This window comes from Aotus nancymaae, unplaced genomic scaffold, assembly GCF_030222135.1.
Source record: "Aotus nancymaae isolate 86718 unplaced genomic scaffold, 86718_ANA_hifiasm-v0.15.2.pri h1tg000029l, whole genome shotgun sequence".
Lineage (NCBI taxonomy): Eukaryota > Metazoa > Chordata > Mammalia > Primates > Aotidae > Aotus > Aotus nancymaae.
Window position 1 is genome coordinate 8,692,858 of NW_026988442.1, and position 21,668 is coordinate 8,714,525.

At 47.9% G+C, this 21,668-nt stretch overlaps 1 protein-coding gene across 5 annotated transcripts in view; it reads right to left on the bottom strand.

Moving 5' to 3' along the window:
- Nucleotides 1-2,565: 2,565 nt before the first annotated feature.
- PTPRA (protein tyrosine phosphatase receptor type A) overlaps nt 2,566-21,668 on the bottom strand; it is a 176,380-nt gene continuing 157,277 nt past the window's right edge. For all 5 annotated transcript variants that reach the window (XM_012455335.3, XM_012455334.3, XM_064382278.1 and 2 more), the window contains 12 exons: nt 20,134-20,231; nt 18,541-18,660; nt 17,740-17,906; nt 17,116-17,251; nt 16,275-16,424; nt 14,446-14,539; nt 14,028-14,104; nt 13,410-13,544; nt 5,355-5,480; nt 5,124-5,275; nt 3,664-3,799; nt 2,566-2,866 (listed from right to left, as the gene is read on the bottom strand). In XM_012455335.3, coding sequence (XP_012310758.1) covers nt 2,792-2,866; nt 3,664-3,799; nt 5,124-5,275; nt 5,355-5,480; nt 13,410-13,544; nt 14,028-14,104; nt 14,446-14,539; nt 16,275-16,424; nt 17,116-17,251; nt 17,740-17,906; nt 18,541-18,660; nt 20,134-20,231 — 1,466 coding nt within the window. In that variant the 3' untranslated portion in view covers nt 2,566-2,791. The remainder of the gene's footprint in view (nt 2,867-3,663; nt 3,800-5,123; nt 5,276-5,354; nt 5,481-13,409; nt 13,545-14,027; nt 14,105-14,445; nt 14,540-16,274; nt 16,425-17,115; nt 17,252-17,739; nt 17,907-18,540; nt 18,661-20,133; nt 20,232-21,668) is intronic.

Sequence of the window (21,668 nt, forward strand, 5' to 3'; positions counted from 1 at the left end):
GCTTATACTAGTTTCTGTTGGGTTCATCTCTCTTTTTTTTTTTTTTTGAGATGGATTTTCGCTCTTGTTGCCCAGGCTGGAGTGCAATGGCGCGATCTCGGCTCACCACAACCTCCGCCTCCTGGGTTCAAGCAATTCTCCTGCCTCAGCCTCCCGAGTAGCTGGGACTACAGGAGAGCGCCACCATGCCCAGCTAATATTTTTATATTTTTAGTGGAGACGGGGTTTCACCTTGTTGACCAGGGTGGTCTCGATCTCTTGACCTCGTGATCCACCTGCCTTGGCCTCCCAAAGTGCTGAGATTATAGGCGTGAGCCACCGCGCCCGGCCCGGGTTCACCTCTCTTGTAAACATGCAAGCCCTGAGTAGAAAGAGAGGTGTGAAGAAGGAGGCATAAAGGGATGAGAGACACATCCATAGCCTGAGGGAGATGGGGGAGCAAACAGCTGTCATTCCTACTTGGAGACACTGGTTTTGCGCCCAGGTGATGTTTAAAACAACGGCCTATCCATTGGCCAAATCAGCATGGACTCCAGCAGAAAACCACCCAGGCCATGCTGGCACATCCTGCTCAAGGCCAGCCCTGGCAATAGGAGGCAGCCTGCTGGGAGGCACGCCTGTGAATAGCCTCACCTGCACATTCACTGAGTGGCTTGCTGACCCAGTGCCTGTCCTCCTGTGTTGACTTGAACTTGATCACACAGAGCACTGAAGGGTAGCTTGCAAGGAGCCAGGAGCTGCTCCCCAGACTTGACACCCCTCATCAGAAATTCCTCAGATTCTGTGTTCGCCTAATTTATCCGTGCTTCTCTTGAGACTAGTGAGTTTTCAGTTTACTGCCTCTTGGGAGTTCCTTACTTCCTACAGAACTGAATGTCTCTACTGACTCACACTCATCTCCTGTAAACTTCCAGAGGGGGTCTGTTGCAGCCCTTGCCTCCTGCAGGCCTCCTGGGTCCTTTCTGCACATCGCCTTCCTTCCCACAAACATCCTGGATATGTGGTGCACAGACAGGCTTTCCTCTTGGAGCCACTCCGTGTTAAATGCTTTATCTGGACTCTGAGGCCCTCTGTAATGTGGCTCCACTGGCCTTTCTTCCTTTTTGCTCATCGAAATTCCCAGCATCCTGTGGATCCAGTTCAAGTACCACCTCCTCCTGGGTCCAGTTCAAGTACCACCTCCTCCAAGAGGCACAGCAGTGCTGACCCCTGAAAATCCCTCCATGGATCAGGCTAGGGTGCCACCTCTCACTCCGGAAGCCTCTGATGAGCCCAGGCCTGCACTGGCTCTTTAAGAAAGGCCCTGCCTGACAGCCACAGCCAGCAGTTCACTCTCCTGCTCTTGGAGAGCTGCTCATGAGGCTGGGAGGCAGTAGACACACCCACTCTCCCAGTGTGCCCCCAACAAAAGACCACACTTCCCCAGTACTCCCTGTAGTTAGGCATAGCTCTGACCAGGTAAAAACCTACTTGTGGAGCTGATGAGTGAAATATGGGGTATGAGTGGAAATGAAAAGTGCAGATTTGGCTTCCTGTCCTTAGAAATGAAGCTGTTGGCTCTCCATGCTCCTTCTTCAAGGTGGAGTATAGACATGGCAGTGACCCAGCTTCAACCATGACAATGAGGACAATATTGTTAGGGATACTGGGTCTCTGGACAGGACAGACTGTTATGTGAGACATAAATGAACATTCAGCTTAAGAAACAAAAGTTCAACATTTTTGTCTAACAGGTCACTCAAAACCAAGTTGAGATCTAGGATTCCCACCATCCTGACTTCTAGATCTGAGATACATTCACACTGTCAGGAAATGACACATATGAAAGAAAATGGAATCAATTAAACACAATACATGTGGATATAAAGACTTATCCTGGATAGGGTAACACAATCCAGACAGCTCTGTAGCAAAGCACCACAGACTGGAGAGGTCAGACTGGCCTCAGCCCAAAGCTGAGCCAGTTCCACTCTCCCCTGTGCTCCTGTCTTTAAGGAGACTCAGTGAGGACCTGGCCACCTTCCATAGGGAGGGAGGCTGGCCAGGACCACTATATCAAAGATGTGCTGGGAATGAAAGGAGGGTCCTGGAGATCACCTAAGAGCTGGAGGGGCTGTGCTTGGTGGATAGGAGGAGTTGGGGGACTGTGGCCTCTCTTAGACAGCTCAGAGAAAACAGCAACAACAGGGCCAGAACAGCCAAGGAGAGCCCCAGCCAATATGGCTGCCCCACCCCAGAGAAAGGGAGAGACATTTCCTCAGGGAGTCAAAGCTTTTATTACCTGATAGTCCCTAGTGTGGTGCCAGAGATACCGCTCTGGTCCCATTACTCCCCACAATGTAGGTGGTGGGGGCAGGGGAGGGGGCCAGGGAGAGAGGGGAGGGATATTTACAGTGCATGGTGGCATGGGGACAACCACTTTTCTTGAGAGCTCTGAGAACTTTGTGCTTTTTTTTCTTAGTTGGTGCTGAGCTACTGGAATGGATTTTGTTTATCTTCTTTAGGGAAAGATGTATTAACTAAAGAACAATCCAGCCCAATTTCCCGGCTGAGGATTTCACGATATCAATCCAAACATCACACTATTTAATTCCCCAATAAAACATTGGAAAAAGGACTATCAGTGCTAACACATTTACATATAAAATCTCCACCTAATAGGTAATAGAAGCCTATGTACCAATTTCTAAAACAGTTATAAGATATATACACAATTTGGGGTATATTAACAAAACAGAATATTACAAAATATTAAAGGCAATCCTTCTGGTCCACGGGCCCTTGTTGCCGCTTACTTGAAGTTGGCATAATCTGAGAATGCATCAATATATTCCTGCACCACCTTGTAGCAGAACTCATACTGTTCCTGGAGAGTGAAAGGCCGGGAAAAAGCCAGGGTTACTGAAGAACACACAGTACCTGAAATTCCTAACAGACTCTTTTTTTTTTTTTTTTTTTTTTTTTTCAGATGGAAAATTGAGAGGAACTGAATGTTTCTGAACTTCCACCTGAGCTCTGATCTGCCTGCCAGAGTTCTGACAGCATTTCCCTTCTGGGCTGAATGCAGCAGACCTTCTACAAGCAGAGCTGACCAGAGCTGACCCAGGCCCTACAGAGGTCAGACATGTGTGTGCTGGGCTGGGAGACGGTGTAGCTGAGCATGGCCACACTTACCATGGTTGCCAGGCTAGCATGCACCCTGGCTCTCAGAACCTTGTCTCCCAAACCTCCTAACACTCACTTTTCTTTCCCCCTCAAACATTTCTAGCTCCATGGGATTCAGGAATACCTCTGTGGATGTGCAGCTTGTTAAGTCAGACCTCTTAACAGGGAGCCCAAGCCCAAAGGCAGGTACTCCTCCTGGGTCTTGCTTACCGAAGACCCACAGAGAAGTGCAGATGAGCCCTGTGGGGCACCCAGACACCCTCTTCTAACCTGTCCCATCCTCTGGCAACAGGGGCTATGCACCCACTGCTGCCATCCTGCCTCCCAATGTGCTTCCTGTGTATTTGGGGCACCTCGGGAGGGGAAGGGCAGGTCTGTGTTTAGACAGTCTTCTGACTACTGGGTAGGCTGCTCTGAAGAGCCTCCTCCCTGAGCTGGCCCTGACAGAGAAGGGCTGCAGATGGTGTGGTGGCAGGGACAAATATGTGAGGAACATACCAGTGTCTGGACCATGTGTGGCCTCTGTAGCCTCAGGCTCTTGACAGTCTGGAAGACATCCAAAATCCCCTCTGCTTTTACACGCTCCAGGACGGTGCTCAGCGCACAGAAGGTCCCCGTCCTTCCTGCCCCAGCGCTGCAACAGACCAGACACACTTACCACACCTGCGATGGCCCTCTGTGTGAGGGGGTGAGTGGCAGACAAACAGGTAGGGGCAGGCGGCCGGTGCTCGCCTTTGCCCTGTGGACCCCTCCCTCAACCCCAACCTGGCCCCATGTGCCACAGAAGGACTTGCCTGTTGGACCGTGGAGATGACCTTTACTCATACCCCACCAGCACAGAGCCATTGCTGTCTACCTGCACACACTGGCCTGGGTTGTCCTAACCTGCTGTTTGCTCAGGTTAGAACTAGCTCCAGTCCTGGCTTTCCCTGACAAACCCTACTCCTTGCACTGGTGTGTATCTGCTGATTCTTTTTCATATCTCTGACTTTCTTCCTAATTCCAAGAAATCCAGATTCTGCCCTTGACACCATCCCCTTGTTCAATGTCATCAGCTGATTCACTCACCAGACACTTACTGAGTGCCTACTCTGAGGCAGGGACTGTAGGGCTTAGCAATGTCTCCAGACAAGAAGATGTGTGGTAAGGGAAGGGAAGAGGAGTGGGAGTTCTAGGCAGGGTACTCAGGGAAGGCTTGGGCGAAGCCCTGTGGCTGCCTGGGCAACTGGCATTTCAGGCCCATGGTAGAAGTGTGCCCAGGGTGCTGAAGGCCATGTAGCTCATGAAGGAAGAAAGGAGAGTGGTGGGGGTGGGGCCAGAGCCAGCCCATGGTGCATATTATCTTCTGCCGGCCCTGGCCAAAGAGTCCTCAGAACATGTTGGGCCTTGTAAGCTGTTAGGATTCTAAGTAAAGGAGTGCATTTTTTTTTCTGAAATGCGATCTCTAGCAACATGCCCCAACCAAAATTCAACTTTTCCCCCCAAACAAGCCTCTTTACTATCTTTCTTTTGCTGGTCACACCAACCCAGGTTCAAACCTGGGAGACACCCTTGCCTCCTCCTTTCTTCCAACCTCTGTTCTTAGTCTTGTTCATTTTTCCTCAATGAACAGACAGGACAAGCCATACCTATAGTGCACTGTTTTTAAAATAATTGCCCTGTTCTCTTTTCCTGTGCTTCTTAAGGAGGCTGGGCCCTCATCTCACATAGCACAACTGGGGTCTCCACTGCCAGTCTCCCTTGCTGCTGTCCTGCCCACTATCTGAACATTAGTCCCCCAGCACTTATTGTGCCAAGTTCAAGCTCCACGGTCCTCTCTCAGCATCCAATCCTGTCTTGGCATCAGTGTTGACTACCATGTGCTCACCAATAACCTGCTCTTGTCTGGCTTTCCTCAGTCTGACCCGTCTTCTCCTCCTGGCTTTCTCTCTCTCCGTGAGGGCAAGGGTGAGCCATACCTGCAGTGCACGGTGATGGGGTGGTTCCCTGACTGCTGCTGCTGCTTCTGCACGGCGGCGATGATACTGATCATGCCCTTTCCATCACTGGGGATGCCCACTTCAGGCCAGCCGTGGAAGTGGAACTGCCGGATCTGCCGGCTCTTATTCTCCTTTGGAAGAAAGCGGATCAGGGGGGCAGGGGTAACCCTGCTTTTCCTGTGGGCAGAGTGTACCCACCACCCATCTTACCCTGGTATTGGTGACCAGGAGGTCTCGGACAGTGTAGCTCTCACATTCCTCCTCCTTCTTCAGTTCCACTGTAATATCACCATAGGACACCAGTCCATCAGATGGCCAATACTGGGCACACTTCTCCTGGAAGGACAAGTGGGAGAGGTGAGGGGCTCAGAGTACCACATGTGTAGAAGCACCACTGCCCACAAGCAGCGTGATCCACGCCGACACACTTTGTGCCCAAGGTATTAAAAACTTGCAGGATCATTATATCACATCATCCAATTAATTTCCAATCCTCACCAGAGGCCATCTGAAACACTGACAAGGTCTGTAAAGAACTCTGACTACAGGCTCACAGGGTATCCAACGCTTGGTGGCTGGATAGAGAAGAGGAGTGAAAATGTTCCAATTCCTTTCTTTTTCTCCCATGGGGTGTTTTCAGTTAATGCTGCTTACATCCACCAGACTGCTAATTCAGAAAATCGGAACCCATCACATTCCCAGCCAGCCATGGGCTTCACCACCGCCCAGACCACTGGATCCTTTCTTCCTTTTACCTTTATCTTTTTGATCTGCAATGGTAACTTCAAGTTGCTAGCACTCGCCTTTCTGTCCTTGCTAGTGAGCAGGAGATGGTCTAATGTCTGTCTTTGCTTGCACCTGGCTCACTTCCCTCTATAGCTCCTTGTGGAAGTGGTTGCGTCTCTTTTCATCTCTGTATTCCCTACACCTTGCACACTGCCTGGCACATGGTAGGCTCTCAGTATCTGGTAAATGAATTTGTTCAATGTCTGCAGAACAAGCCAAGGCATAAGTATGTAAATATAACAACACACAGTTAATGCTGCCCAGTTCTTTAGAGCATTTTGGGGTAAGATCTGAGATTCTTCACTACTGGCAATTGAAAAATTCTCAACCATATGTATACTATAATGTCACTGAAATATTTGGGAAAAAAATAAGTAGAAAAAGAAATTGTGCACATCTTGATGCAAAATCCACTGTCAACTAAAGGAAAAAAAAAAACAAATTGTGAATAGTCTCACAGTCCAAATAAAATCATGATTATTAAAGTGGTGAATCAAGGATATGCCCTGGACTAGTGCTTTTCCACCCATGCTCTCCAGGGGCCCTGGGGATGCCTCAGGGATCAGTGCTCTGGGCCTCTCTTCAACCAGCTCAGCCAAAAAAAAAAAAAAAAAAAGTTCTCATTAAGGCTCACCTTAATCAGGCATTATATTGGTTTTTATGGCACTGGTGGGTGGAATGGTTTTTGCTACCACAGTTCTTTCTCAACACTGTTTTACACAGAGTCTCAGCTGGGATGAAGACTAGGCCTTTAAAACCATCAGAACCATGAGGTCCCACATGGGTGTGAGAGCCACAGTGTCTGTGTGCTGGAGGAACACAGCACAATCTCTGTCTCTAAGAGAGAAATACATATCAAGTCTGAGGAATACATATCAACACCAAAAGTCTCTAAATTTTTTTTTTGAGAGTGAGTCTCACTTTGTCACCCAGGCTGGAGTGCACTGGCATGATCTCGGCTCACTGTAACCTCAGTCTCCAGGTTTCAAGTGATTCTCCCACCTCAGCCTCCCAAGTAGCTGGGACTACATGTGTGCGCCACCATGCCCAGCTAATTTTGTACTTTTAGTAGAGACAGCATTTTGCCATGTTGGCCAGGCTGGTCTAAAATTCTTGACCTCAGGTGATCCACCTGCCTTGGCCTCCCAAAGTGGTAAGATGACAGGTGTGAGCCACCGTGCCTGACCAAACGTCTCTAAATTTTATATACATGGGTAGATTTTTCTCTCAAGATCTCGGGCCCAAAGAGGATTTTTTTTTTTTCTTTTTGAGATGGAGTTTCACTCTTGTTACCCAGGCTGGAGTGCAATGGCATGATCTCGGCTCACAGCAACCTCTGCCTCCTGGGTTTAAATGATTCTCCTGCCTTATCCTCCCAAGTAGCCACACCTGGCTAATTTTGCATTTTTAGTAGAGATGGGGTTTTTCCACGTTGGTTAGGCTGGTCTCGAACTCCTGACCTCAGGTGATCTGCCTGCCTTGGCCTCCCAGTGCTCGGATTACAGGCCTGAGCCACCGTGCCTGGCCTCAGAGAGGATTTTTAAGACAAGGAGTGATAATGATTTATATTCTCAAAGGACCAGGGGCTGCCATGTGAAGAACTAAAAGTGGGTGAGGATGAGAGCAGGAGGACCAGTTGCCAGGCAGTCGAGGCTGCACATATGAGTCAGCCCCACAGTCCACTGGGCAAGCATCGAGAGATGAGAGCTTGTTCGAATGACTGCAGTTATGCTAGAGAGAAGTGGGGTGGGAGTGGGGGTTCAGCCTCTATCAGGACTCAGTGGCAGACTGGATGTGGAGGGTGAGGAGTGGGGAGTAAGGAAGGTAACTCCTGGATTTTAGACATGGTGGTATTATTTACTGAGATGGGTAAGAGTAGGGTGGTCTAGTGTAGGGGGAAGGAGGAAATCAGAAGCCCACATTGGGTCAGGTAACTGGGCTGGAGACGTAGACTGAAGATCCCTGGCATATGGATTATATTTAAAGCCACAGGACTGGCCGAGATCCTTAAGGGTTGGTGTATCAAAAGAAAATGGAGTGGACTAGTTCCTGAGATTAGGATACTCCAATGTTTTAGAGGAGGAGGTCACAAAAGAAATAACAAAGGAGCTGCCAGGTTAGTGGGTGGAGTGATGCTGTGGAAGTAAGTGTTCTGAGGAGGAAGGAGGCACTGACTGTTTCAAATGCTGCTTGTAAGGACAAAAAAATCAGAAAAGAGAAATGACCTTTGGATTTGGCAAGAGGATAGTCACTGGTGATCTTGACTAAAGCAGTCCTAGTGGGGCTAACACTGGAAGGAACAGGGTAAAGAGAGAACTTGTGGGGAGAAATCCAACTCTTTTTTTTTTTGAGACAGAGTCTCACTCTGTCGCCTAGGCTGGAGTGCAGTGGCACGATCTTGGCTCACTGCAACCTCTGCCTCCTGGGTTCAAGTGATTCTCCTGCCTCGGCCTCCCAAGTAGCTGGGATTACAGGCATGTGCCACCACGCCCAGCTAATTTTTGTATTTTTAGTTGAGATGAGGTTTCACCATGTTGGCCAGGATGTCTTGATCTTCTGACCTCATGATCTGCCCACCTCAGCCTCCAAAAATGCTGGGATTACAGGCGTGAACCACCTTGCCTGGCCAAAAGCCAACTTTTTGAAGGAGTTTTGCTGGGAAGGGGTGCAGAGAAATAGTATAGTAGGTGGAAGGGAAAGTGGGATAAACAGATTTTTTGTTTTTAAAAGATAGGAAATGTAACATGTATAGGCTGATGAGAGTAGTGGTTAGAGGGGAAATGCTGATGGAGGTGGGAGAGATGGTTATACCAGCAACATCTCTGAGCAGGCAGGAGGGAATGGGGCCAAAAGCACAGTGGATGGCTGGACTGAGAGTTGCAGAAACCCTTTTCCACTGTAACAAGAGAGAAGGTGAAAGATTTGGTACACATCTGAAGAGGCTGGTTGTTTGGGGGTGGGAGAATGACAGTGGGCTTGTCTGATTTCTTGGAGAAGAATAAGGCCAGGTCACAAGCTAAGGTGTGAGTGTGATGGGACAGGCAAGAGGGGATGCTGGATGTTTCAGGAAGAGAAGGAAGAGCGTTGCTAGGTGGCACCAATTACCCCTATGAGATTTGTGGTCATGAGTTCAATGTGAGAGCTTTTGACACTATTTTGTGTTTTTGCCCAGTGATGTTTGCTATATCAGATGGAGGCATATAACTGGATTTTACTAGAGAGCTTGCCATGAAATTAAGAAAGCATAAGGGAATAAGGAAAGATAATGATTACATACCACAAAAACTCAAATTAGGAAACTCAAATGCTCAAAAACAAAACTCAAAACACAAAAACAGACTAAGGAGGAAGGTGAGGACATGTTCGGGGTAACATGTTGAGAAAGCAGAAGCATCAGTGGCTCTAAGGACTTGATGAAGACAAAAATGACTGGAGTAAAAGAATACTGAGGTGGGAGGAAGGAGGCAGTAAATAGGGCGGATGCCTTGTTGAGATTCCAAAGACGGTGCTGGTACAGGGCAGATCGTGACTTGACCACAGGATCAGGTGGCTGAGGAAGCTGAGAAATAGAAAGACTAATGGTAGATGGATCATCCACTTGGTGACTGATGCCTCCAAAACCAGAGTCAGGAACAGGGGCTCAAAAGGAACAGTAAGCCAGGTGTTAAAATCATCAGTGGGTGAGGGACAGAAGATGGGGAATGGGTGTTCGAGACCAGTAGAATAAAGCTGGGGACTGGAGTTTTAATCTCAGATTTGTGCGTTCAGGTTATGACCTCTAGATAACAGCATCCTAAAGAAGTGAAACAGGGAGCTTTTCTGTCTTTTCTCTTACTGTTTACTCTCTTTCCACCAGACAGCATGAAGTCTCTCATGTGGTCTAAGGCTGACAATGGTGATGGGGACACATAGCTTTGTGGAGACTAATGCTATCACGTTTCACTAGAGAAGCAGGATGAGGCCTAGGGTTGGGCTGACCCAGCATAGGAGTTCCTGGCATTGCTCTGCCTGCCCAGGCTGATGATGGTCTAAGCTGCAGCTGCTGAGGGAATCCAGGCCTTACCAAGCATCTGGGTGGACCCTTTTGGTTACAATAGAGCAGAAGGAGGTCAGGTGCAATGGCTAATGCTTGTAATCCTAGAACTTTGGGAGGCCAAGGCATGCAGATAACTTGAGGCCAGGAGTTCGAGACCAGCCTGGCCAACATAATGAAACGCCGTCTCTACTAAAAATATGAAAATTAGCTGGGCATGGTAGCACATGCCTGTAATCCCAGCTACTTGGGAGGTTGAGGTGGGAGAATCGCTTAAACCCTGGAGTCAGAGGTTGCAGTGAGCTGAGATTGTGCCACTGCACTCCAATCTGGGCAACAGAGCAAGACACCATCTCAAATCTAAAAAACAAACAAACAAAAAAAAAAACAAAAAATCGAGCAGAAGGAGATAATTTTAAATTTTAATTCATTTGTGATTTTAATTTATATAGGTACTTTATATTTTGAGATCAGATTTTTTTCTCTGGGAACTTAATACTGTAGGTGAAGATGGTAGTGTCACTGTATAAATGTAACCACCTTTCACTGTATCACTTAGGCTTATTGTGTTACTATCTCTAGGAGCTATACTTGACAACATGAATGAAACAGAAATTGAACTTGGGTGCCAGTGAGGCCTTATAAAGAACATCACTAATATCCTGTTCTGATCCACTCAGAAGCTTCTGAGGGCAAGCACTACTGTCTGCTTCACTGGCCCTAGGAAGACAGAGCATAAGGTACAGTGGAAGGAAGAGGAGAATAGACCTCACTCAATAGGCAGGAGAATTTGTGTGCACATGACTCTCCTCCCCACTGCTACATACATGAAATGCTTCCTGTCCCCCGGCCCTTTACTCTTACTAGGTCCTTTTCAAGGATGGAAGGGCCTGCATCTGACTGGACAGAGGCAGAAGTGTTCACTGGGCCCCATTTTATCAAAGGGCAGTGGGCCGAGACAGTCCTTGCGCTTGCTGTTCCAGCTCTTTGGCCTGCTCTTTGGTCTTGCCCATCACAGATCTGGAGGGTGGGGGTGCAGGAGGAACCACATGTAGGGCCCTGGTCTGATCTACATGTTCCACCATGACTGATCAGAGAGGGCTGGCAGCAGGCACCTAGCTCCTTAGAACAGGGTGGTTTATTTCCCAACTGGCCTTTGTTACTCAGGTGTGTGCTTCCTTGAGTGCAAAGCCAAGCACCTTAACCAAACCACCTACCTCATCAGTATTGTTTTTTTTTTTTTTTTTTTTTTGAGGCGGAGTTTCGCTCTTGATACCCAGGCTGGAGTGCAATGGCGCGATCTCGGCTCACCGCAACCTCCGCCTCCTGGGTTCAGGCAATTCTCCTGCCTCAGCCTCCTGAGTAGCTGGGATTACAGGCACGCGCCACCGTGCCCAGCTAATTTTTTGTATTAGTAGAGACGGGGTTTCACCTTGTTGACCAGGATGGTCTCGATCTCTTGACCTCGTGATCCACCCGCCTCGGCCTCCCAAAGTGCTGGGATTACAGGCTTGAGCCACCGCGCCCGGCCCAGTATTGTTATTTAAAAAAAATTTTTTTTCAGTATTGTTATTAATGATGATGAAGAGGCCAGGCGCAGTGGTTCATGCCTATAATCCCAGCACTTTGGGAGGTCAAGGTGGGCAGATAACCTGAGGTCAGGAGTTTGAGACTAGCCTGGCCAACATGGTGAAACCCTGTCTCTACAAAAATATAAAAATTAGCCAGGCATGATGGTGGGTACCTGTAATCCCAGCTACTAGGGAGGCTGTGGCGGGAGAATTGTTGGAACCTGGGAGGTGGAGGTTGCAGTGAGCCCATATTGAGCCATTGTACTCCAGCCTGGGCGACAGAGTGAGACACCATCTCAAAAAAAAAAGATAACCTTCAGAGTATGTCTTTTGATTAAGTACATGATACAAGTCTGGGAAGAAAAGTTAATTTAAAAACTTGTAATCCTAGCACTTTGGGTCAACCAGGTGGATGGATCACTTGAGCCCAGGAGATCAAGACCAGCCTGGGCAACATGGTGAAGCCCTGACTCTACAAAAAAATACAAAAACTAGCCAGGTGTGGTGGCACGTGCCTTTAGTCCTAGCTACTTTTGGAGGGCTATGTGGGAGGATCGCTAGAACCTGGGAGGTTGAGGCTGCAGTGAGCCACAATTGCGCTACCGTGCTCCAGCCTGGGTGACAAAGTGAGACCCTGTCTCAAAAAAAAAAAAAAAAATCCTGATATAATGAAACATCAGGGTGAATAAATATATATAAAACTTTGTATCAACACAAGTACAGAGTAGGGAACAACTAGTGACTTAGGACAACTAATGTAAAACATACTTTGTGTTTAAATGTTTGACTATAAATTCAATGAGTCATGAGTGGGTGTCACCCTTAATTCCACCCCACCTCACGCTCTCTGGGACCGCCCCCTCTCACCACCCAAGTCCAGGCCACCAGCATTACTGCCACAGTTTCCCCATTTCTCATGCGTCCTCCTCACTGCTGCCAGAGGGATTAAAAAAAACACCACAAATCAGATGTTGTCAAGGGCTCTTCAATTGCTTTATGAAGTCAAAACTCTTCACTGTGGCTTAGAAGGAACTTTCTCACCAGGCTTTGCTAGCTTCTCTCCGGGCCTATTCTCTAGATTCTGATCCCTGCTAAGTGACACTCCAGGCATAATGAACATTTGCTGTAATGTGCAACCTTCAACAGAAATAATTTTGAAAAGAATAAGCACTGTCAGAACACAGACTAGGTCCCCCATAATGTGGGGGGTAAGGGAGATATCCCTGAGATTGAATGTGCTTAGTAGAGGCTGTGTGATTCTGACTCAGGAACAATGTTAGGAGGTTTTCTATACTGAGGGGAAGCTGACCTAGGGGGCTGCTAGGGTCCCTTTTTAGTATGAGTTTCCAGTCAACTCTGCTTTTTAATTGACCTGAGGGCTTTTTTCTTTAAAAGATTTCCTTATTACTGAATATTAAACTTAAGTTTCTTGTTTTTTTTTCTCAAATTCTACTGCTTTATTTTGTGTAGTCAGCAAAGAGGCAATCCCTTCTTAGGGCCACTCGTACTGGGTCCACCTCAGAACCTTGACCTAGCTGCCCTGCCTGGGGCGCTGCACAAAGGCTAGGCTAGGAGGGACTATATTCAGGAGAAAGTGAAGGGGTGTGAGCTATCTAGGTATAACATGGAGGCTCAGATCATACAGCTTTTCTAGTCCTGAGAGAAGCTAATGACTGCTTAGACACCAACTGGCTGGGCAAGCCTGGAAACGCGTATGTACTTACACACATTTAAGTACGTAGTTATACTGTGCAAATGTACTCTTTGGATCATGTAAGTCAAAGACAAGGTCTTTGCCTCCCCAACCTCCCAATTTACACACACACCTTTTCATGCTGTCTCTGCCTCTCACTGCCCAGGACCTTTTGAGCTCACCTGGCCTCTCTCCTCCAGTTCTGTTAGCATCACGATAGAGCAGGATTTCCACTCCCAGATCATTCGCCAGAAGTCCTCAATTGTGTGGAGAAGAGGGCCCTGGCTGGCGATATAGGAGTCCTTCTGCCGGTAGCCCTGCACAGGCCAGGTTAATTGCAAGGGTGAGATGGTTTAATCAGAGAGGGACTAGTGGAGAAGACAGGCCACTAGGAAGGAATGGGGACTGCTTAGAGGCAAACCCAGCCCATACAGAGCTGCCCTTTGGTCAAGGACTAAACCCTGTCTGATACGCTGGTCACTTTCTATAAGAGATAGGGAAGTGGATGAAGAGAGCAGGAATGGGAAAGAACAGAAGGGAGCCAGGTTCCTCTTGGCTATGGTCTGCACTGTGAACTTTTTCCTCCAGGTATTATACTGGTGCATGCCATCTGTTTCCCCTAACCTTCTGCTCTAAGGAGCTGGACAGTGTAGAGGGTGAGTGGCTGGGTGGGTATTAATTCACTATTTGTTAATTGATTCAAACATGATCCTCCCCAGCAGGTATGGGAGGGAGGCATTGCAAGTCCCAGCTGAATCTCCATGGGGTGTTGGGGGCTCAGGGTCACACCCACCACTTACATCAATGAAGGATGCATTCACATAGTCTGTATTCTCTTCGCCCCGCTTAACTGGAATGATCACTCTGTTAAATTCATCTGTAAGAAGGACAGCGACTCATGGCTAGCCAGTATCATTTGTTTTCTCCCTCTCCTTGCATTGCTCCCACCTCAGGCCCTGAGCAGATTAGAATCTCAGCTGGGCAAGGACATGTCTGTTCCTAGCCCATTAGGGAAAAGCCTTTGGCCTGTACGTTCGTTTATTTCCAGAAGCCACTAACAACAAGAGGCAATGCCATGTTGTTAACTGGGTGCAACAAGAGGCAATGCCCTGATTCTTGTCTACAAGCCAATCATTAACTAGTACCTGAGAAGTAGAAGGGGTGGAGGGAATAGGGGGATGTGGCAATAAGGTTTTGGGGTGGAGGGAGGGCTCTTACATGGAATGATCTGTAAAACTCGGTTTTTCTTCATGTTGGCTGGAAGGTTTCCAGTCCGCATCTTGTCATTCTGGATTTTGATCGATGTTAACTTCTGAATTGGGAAGGGGAGGGGAAACATTACTGATCCCAGTAACTGAACTTGACAAGATTATGCCTGTCACTCAGCCTGCACCTCCAGGCCACTCTGGCTGCATACCGCTCTTCTCACCAGGGCCCTGGTCTCCATTCCCATATGTTCTTGTTGGAACACTGAAGCCAAGAGACTGTTTGGGAAACACTCTTCCAGGCTCCTGTAGACTCTCCTGAGATTCTCCTGGCCTGAAATTTTGTGATCCTAGAGCAAGGGCTCTCCCAACATCATAGGAGGGAATGTGTACACTCTGCAGTTCCACTCCCAGAAGCTGCCTTAGACTCTTCAAAAAAACTTATTCAGAATTGCATCCTTCTTACCCTGATTCTGAGGCTCCTTCTTGACACTTGCTACTCAAAGTGTAGCCCATACACCGGCAGTGTTGGCCTCATCTTATTAGAAATGCAGAATCTCAGGCCAGGCATGGTGGCTCATGCCTGTAATCCCAGCACTTTGGGAGGCCGAGGTGGGCGGATCAATTGAGGTCAGTAGTTTGAGACCTGCCTGGCCAACATGCCGAAACTCTGTCTCTACTAAAAAGTAGCCAGGCATGGGGGCACGTGCCTGTAGTCCCAGCTACTCAGGAGGCTGAGACAGAAGAATCATTTGAACACGGGAGGCAGATGTTTCAGTGAGCCAAGATTGTGCCACTGTACTCCAGCCTGAGCAACAAGAGTGAAACTCCATCTCAAAAAAAAAAGAAAAAAAGAAATGCAGAATCTCAAGCTCTAACTTGTACTTGCTGAATCAGAACCCACATCTTTTTTTTTTGAGATGGAGTCCTGCTCTGTCACCCAGGCTGGAGTGCAGTGGCACGATCTCAGCTCACTGCAACCCTGCCTCTTGGGTTCAAGTGATTCTCTTGCTACACCCTCACAAGTAGCTGGGACTACAGGCATGTACCACCTTTTCTATTTTTAGTAGAGATGGGGTTTCACCAGGTTGGCCAGGCTGGTTTTGAACTCCTGACCTCAGGTGATCTGCCCACCTCGACCTCCCAAAGTGCCGGGATTACATGTGTGAGCCACCGTGCCTGGCAGAACCCACATCTTGACAGAATCCCAAGGAAATCTGTGTACATGCTATATTTGAGAAGAAGTTCTCTAAGGAAAGTGGACCTCCCCACCCCAACCAGGATCTCTTGCTTCTGGGAGAGCACTTTTACCAATGACAGCGTGACATATGCCTTAGGTGTGTTGAGAACCACTGTTTAGTGGCATATAGGAACTATCAGCAATCTAAGGTCCAAAGGCCAAATCTGGCCTGCTGCCTACAAATAAAGTTTTATAAAACAGCCACACTCATTTGTTTACCTATTGGTTATGGCTGCCTTTGTGTTACAAAGGCAGCACTAAGTAGCTGGACAGAAACCATGTGGCCTGCAAAGCCTAAAATATTTATTATCTGGCCTTTACAGAAAAAACTGCTCTTACTATATATCATAATCACCTGGGAGGTCTGGGGGCCTTAAAAAAAATAGTGTTGCTTGCTTCTCCCCACTTAAACACAACCTAAGTGATTCCAACGTGCAGGATGGGTTAAGAATTACTAAAGTATGAGGAAAGTGCCACCTCTTTAACCACTGGCATGCCTCACAAGGGGATTCACTGTTGGTAAATGCACAGTCAAGTGTCCCATGTTCCCCAGATTACAAAGATCCTTCAATCTGAAGGAGATTATCTAGCTCCCAGTTCACCTTAAACTCCTCCTCTAATCCATTGTTGCTGGTCCCTGGGATTTTGTTGTAAATTTTCTGCAGGTGGGTTTCTAGAGAGGTCACTTCCAGTTCTGTATCTCCATAGAGATAATGCTCCAGAAGGGCTTGGTATATGAAGACGTACTGCATCTGAAACACGATTGACACCCAAGTTCTCAGTTACATACAACATAGACCTCATGCCAGATCACCCGCTCCAGCCCCACTTCACCCGCTCCAGCCCCACTTCACTCTAGTCCTTTTCTCCTTTGATCCTAGAGGAATAAAAGGATTCCCTCTTATTATCCCAATACAGTGAAGCAGGACTTGAAACGCAGGAGTCCCTGTGGGGGTACATAACTTGGGAAGAAGGGTCCAGGTCTACGTTAGGGGTGGTGGAAGACTGGAGAGAAGGACAAACTCAATTCCTGCTCATTCTGAGAGTGCAGATTTGATAGTCTGAAAGGGCTGTCAGAAACTGGAGACACACAAAGCCTGTGATAGTCTGGTCCCTGCCTCCCTCTTGGTGCTATGCCCCAACTGCAGAGCCAATCTCACTGCTGCTCCCAGATGTGGGCGAGCTGCATCATGTCTCTGGGCACTGGCTCCTTCAGCTGCCTGTTCCCTAATCCTTGAGCCCAGTGAACTTCCTGACTCTCTCAGGCACAAAGCCACAACCTCCTCTGTGCTCAATTTCTTTGAAAACATTATTTATAGGAGCCCTTCATCACAATGTATGATAATCATTTACGATAACCTGGGAGACTGAGTGAATCCTCAATGTGGGCTGATGTTTTAGTCCTGGAATCCCCCACCCTCAACTGACCCACAGATCACTCACATCTGTTTGCACCATCTGGCAGCGCTGTGCCCGGATCCGGCTCACAAAGCCATACACGTCCACCTTCCGCTCTGTATGCATCATGTCCAGCATGGCATCAATGACGACAAAGGTACCTGTACGCCCTACACCTGCACTGTAGCCAGAGAGCGGGGGGTTATAGGGATGGCCGGCCTGCCTTGTGGGAGCAGACAGGGAGAGGCAGCACAGGCTAGGGCTCTTCCTTCAGGCTGTAAATCCTAATTCTGAATGGGGTAGAGCTGGGACTCTCCTGGAGCCAACAACTCCAGTATGTCCTGAATCCTGACCTCCAGCTATGAGGATCAAGCACTCTGATACTTAGAAGGGTCCAAAGGCTGCAAATGTACATGGCAAGCACTTGACCCAGCCTTTTGGCTTCACAGCACAGTTTCCCCAATCCCAATCTTGGAAGACTGCCCTACCCTCCTTCGAGTCATATTCTCCACCCTGCACTAGAAACTGGGAGTCTCTGGCTGCTGCTCTGGTGCCCCAGTAGGTCATCTACTCTATGCCAGCCTCCTCAGCCAGGGCCCTTGTGCTGTTCCCCTGCTCTGGCCATGGGGGCAAAAGGGGGTGGGGTGGCAAGGGTCAGGTCACACTGACCTGCAGTGGACCACGATGGCCCCTGCATACTGAGGGTTACAGGCCTTCACCTTCTTGAGGAACTTGAGCATGCCGATCGGGGTAAAAGGCACCCCAAAGTCTGGCCAGCTGGTAAAGTGGAACTGAGTGATGAGGCGCTGTGGCTTTCTGTTGGTCACGTCGCCCACCTGTGAAATGAGACGATCCTGTGTGTTGGCCTTGATACCCAAGGGTGGGCAGTACTAGGGGAGGGAAGGTGACAGCTGTGGTTGCCAGTGACAATGGAAAAGTGAGTGTACCCAGGGGAGTTAGTTAACCACAGAGACAAGGTCCCAGAACTAGTCAATGGCAGGGTCAGAACTAAAATTCAGTGCTCCCAACTAAGTCCTCTCTTCGCAGTACTGCCCTGCCCCTTGGCTGAAGGTGACCTTTGCTCAGGTCTCCAGGGTCGCCTGGAGGGCCAGGGGCAGGCCCATCACATCCTTGATGTTAGGAGTTTTCGGAGTAGGAAAGGAGAAAGGTGAGCCAAGCACCTAGGAGTCTGTACTGCCTCCTCATGCTCCCTTTCCATAGTGCTTGGTCATTTCTAAATGATCAGACTCCATCTCAGCAGTAATTTTTCGCCAGTTGGGAAAATGCTGCTCCTTTACTTTTGATAGAGAAGTTCCCCGGAGCCCAGATCTCTGGTTTCAGAATTCAAACACAATGCATACTCAGCAATTCCTGACCACCCTGAGTAAGTGGGGATGACCCAGCCTGTTCCCTCTCTTAGTAGTCAGCAGATCCTACATGAGAACTGAGAAAGGACAGAGAAGACAGTACCTGCTGGATGCAGAACTTCCGTACTGTGTAGTCCACCAGGACTGTCACATCCTCTACAGATACCCGAATATTCCCATAGGTCCAGCAGCCTTGGTCTGGCCAGTATTGGGCGCACTTGCACTGGAAAGAAAAAGCCATGCATTCTCTGACCTTAGACTTCCTGCCCCTGGCAGATGCAAGGGGCCTGGAAGGGAGAACCCATAAAGGCAAGATTAAAGTCCTCCAGAAGGCCAAAGGGCCTCAGTCAGCTACACATTTACTTTTTTTTTTTTTTTTTTTGAGACGGAGTCTCACTCCGTTGCCCAGGCTGGAGTGCAAAGGCACGATCTCAGCTCACTGCAACCTCCTTCCCTGGGGTTCAGGCAATTCTAACGCAGCCTCCCGAGTAGCTAGGATTACAGGTGCCTGTCACCAAACCCGGCTAAGTCATTTATTTTTTTTGTATTTTTAGTAGAGAAGGGGTTTCACCATCTTAGCCAGGCTGGTCTTGAACTCCTGACCTTATGATCCACCCACCTCGGCCTCCCAAAGTACTGGGATTACAGGAGTAAGCCACCGCACCCGTCTTTTCCATCCTGTTGAGCACAATCTCTTAATTTACACATAGCCCTAAGCTCATACTACATAATCATGAACATACTCATACAATCGTTCCCACTGACACTCCCTTGGTTCAGGCAAATATGAAGCCATTTTACCTTCAGATTTTACAAAATCTGCACTTCCAAACATCTCAGGTCATGCTCTAGGAGAAAGTCTGCTTGAACCCCTCGAACCAGCAGCCTCCTATGAGGGGCCACCAGGGTAGACTGATGTAGACTGTAAACCTGCCATGAGAGGCCTAGGGCTTTCTCTGTTGTCTGGGCTTCGGAGAGCTTCCGAGAGTCAGAGGTTTGGTTGGAGGAAACTAAACTAAAGCCTAGCCCTAGTAACTGTCTTCCCGCACCATTATGGAGCTGTTGATCACGACACCCAATACCATCGGATCAAGGTGACTCAAGGGCCATCCTTAAGAAGACTGTAACAAATAGGTAATCCCCTGGAGCTTGATCCCAGGACCCAGGATTGGCTCTGGCTGTGGCCCAGTGATGGGGCTGGTTAGGCCAAGCATGCACTTGGTAGCCACAAAAGAAAAAGGACCAGTCAGGAGGCTGTGCCAGGATCAGGCCAAGGCCTCAAATTTCCTTTGGCTTATAGGGTCTCAGTTCACAAAGCTCCCTCTGCTGACTCCAGGATATACCAAACGTCTCAGCAGGCAAGGCAGGAAACCAGGGAAATGAGGGACTAGAGAAGCCAGGGAAAAAAAGCCCCTCTGTGGCTTTTGTTTAGCTGATGACCCAAGTCAGTTTCTTTCAGGTTGTTTTGGAACCAGGGTGAGTTGTTTGACTACCAAATACAGGGAATGTGCTCTGGGCATACACCTCAGGTTCATCTGAGGCTTCCAGGCCATAGCAAAGTCTGGTAGACTTCAGCCTGTGTCGTTCTGGATGAACTTCTGGCATAGCACCCATAATGGGTAGACAGCCAGGCTTAAACTCAGAGCTTGTATGCAGAATGATCCCTCTGCTGTTCACAACAAATTTCTCCACTTACCTCCTTTCTCTCCTTCAGGTTGGTAACCATGACGATGGTGGCTGTGTTTTGTTCCCAGATCATCCTCCAGAAATCATTCACCGTTTCTTCTTTTGGTCCTAAAGTAGCCAACAGCAAAAATGAAGAGAACACACACCAAGAAGAAAGATCATGTGAGGCTGGGAACATCCATTCCTGACTTTTGGAAGCTTGTGCCCAAATGTCCCCAGCTAAATATCAAACCAATGTATCCATCCCAGCTACTAACTGAGCATTTCCCAATGTTTCACCAGGTATGTGCCAGGCACTTCACTAGAATGAGGCTGGGGGGAAGGTCGTCAAAATATAAACAGAACACAAATGATGTTTCCCAAGGACATTACAGTCGAGAATTGGAAATCATGACTGCTCACAGAACACCTACATTATGGGCCTGACAGTGAGTTAAGTGCTTCATATGGCATTTATTCCTTCCTATTATGCTCTGAGGTGGGTGTCATCAACCCCAGAAAGGTTGGATGACTTGTTCAGGCTAGAATTCAAAATTTACCTTCCATATAGCCCTTTTCAGAAAGTCACTAGAAAATTCTAAACAATAGAATCAAAGTCCTCGGCCAAAAAAAAAAGCAAATTCTAAACAAAAATGAGAGAGCAAACAGAGGAAAATAAATGAGATCCAACACAGCAGAGAGGCTAATAGAATTCCCAGGGTACTGGTAAAGGTAAGTCTTAGACTAACTCTGCCAGAGGATACAGAGCAACCAATCCACAGTGCAACTGAAGAAAGAAGGTTCTAGAAGGATCTCAAGATAAAAAAATTAAACCTCATGTATCTAAAGATACTGAGAGAAGAGATACACTTCTGGTAAAGAGTTTTGAGAGGAAAATCAGTGGTAGGTATATAAAAAACACAATGACTGAAAAAAAAGGGGGGCAGAAATAATATACAAAAAAAAAAACCATAATACTGTGTGTTTCGGCTGTGAATATTTGTAAACTCATAATAATAATAAATATTACCCTAACCCCAAATTGTGATTTGACTCTTCTGGGAAAATGGGGAAAAGAACATGTGGGTGCATGTCTGTCTGAGGGGGAGGTGCTCTGTAAGGGGATCAGATGATGTCGTCTACCGTAAGAAGCCAATAGATAAAAAATGGTTGCCCCAGGGGCATTAGACTACAGATGTGAAAAGAAAAGGGGGAATTTTGTTTTTATAAATCTCGTAGTCCCTAATGACTCTGTTTTTCTTTTTTTTTTTTTAAAAAAAGATGGGGTTTCACCATGATGGCCAGGCTAGTCTTGAACTCCTGACCTCAGGTGATACACCCACCTTGGCCTCCCAAAGTGCTAGGATTACAGGCATGAGCCACTGCGCCCGGCCTGTTTTTCTTTTTTTGAAACGGAGTCTCGTTCTGTCACCCAGGCTGGAGAGCAGTGGCGCGATGTCGGCTCACTGCAACCTCCTTCTCCCCAGTTCAAGCTATTCTCCTGCCACAGCCTCCTGAGTAGCTGGGACTACAGGCATGCACCACCATGCCCAGCTAATTTTTTTT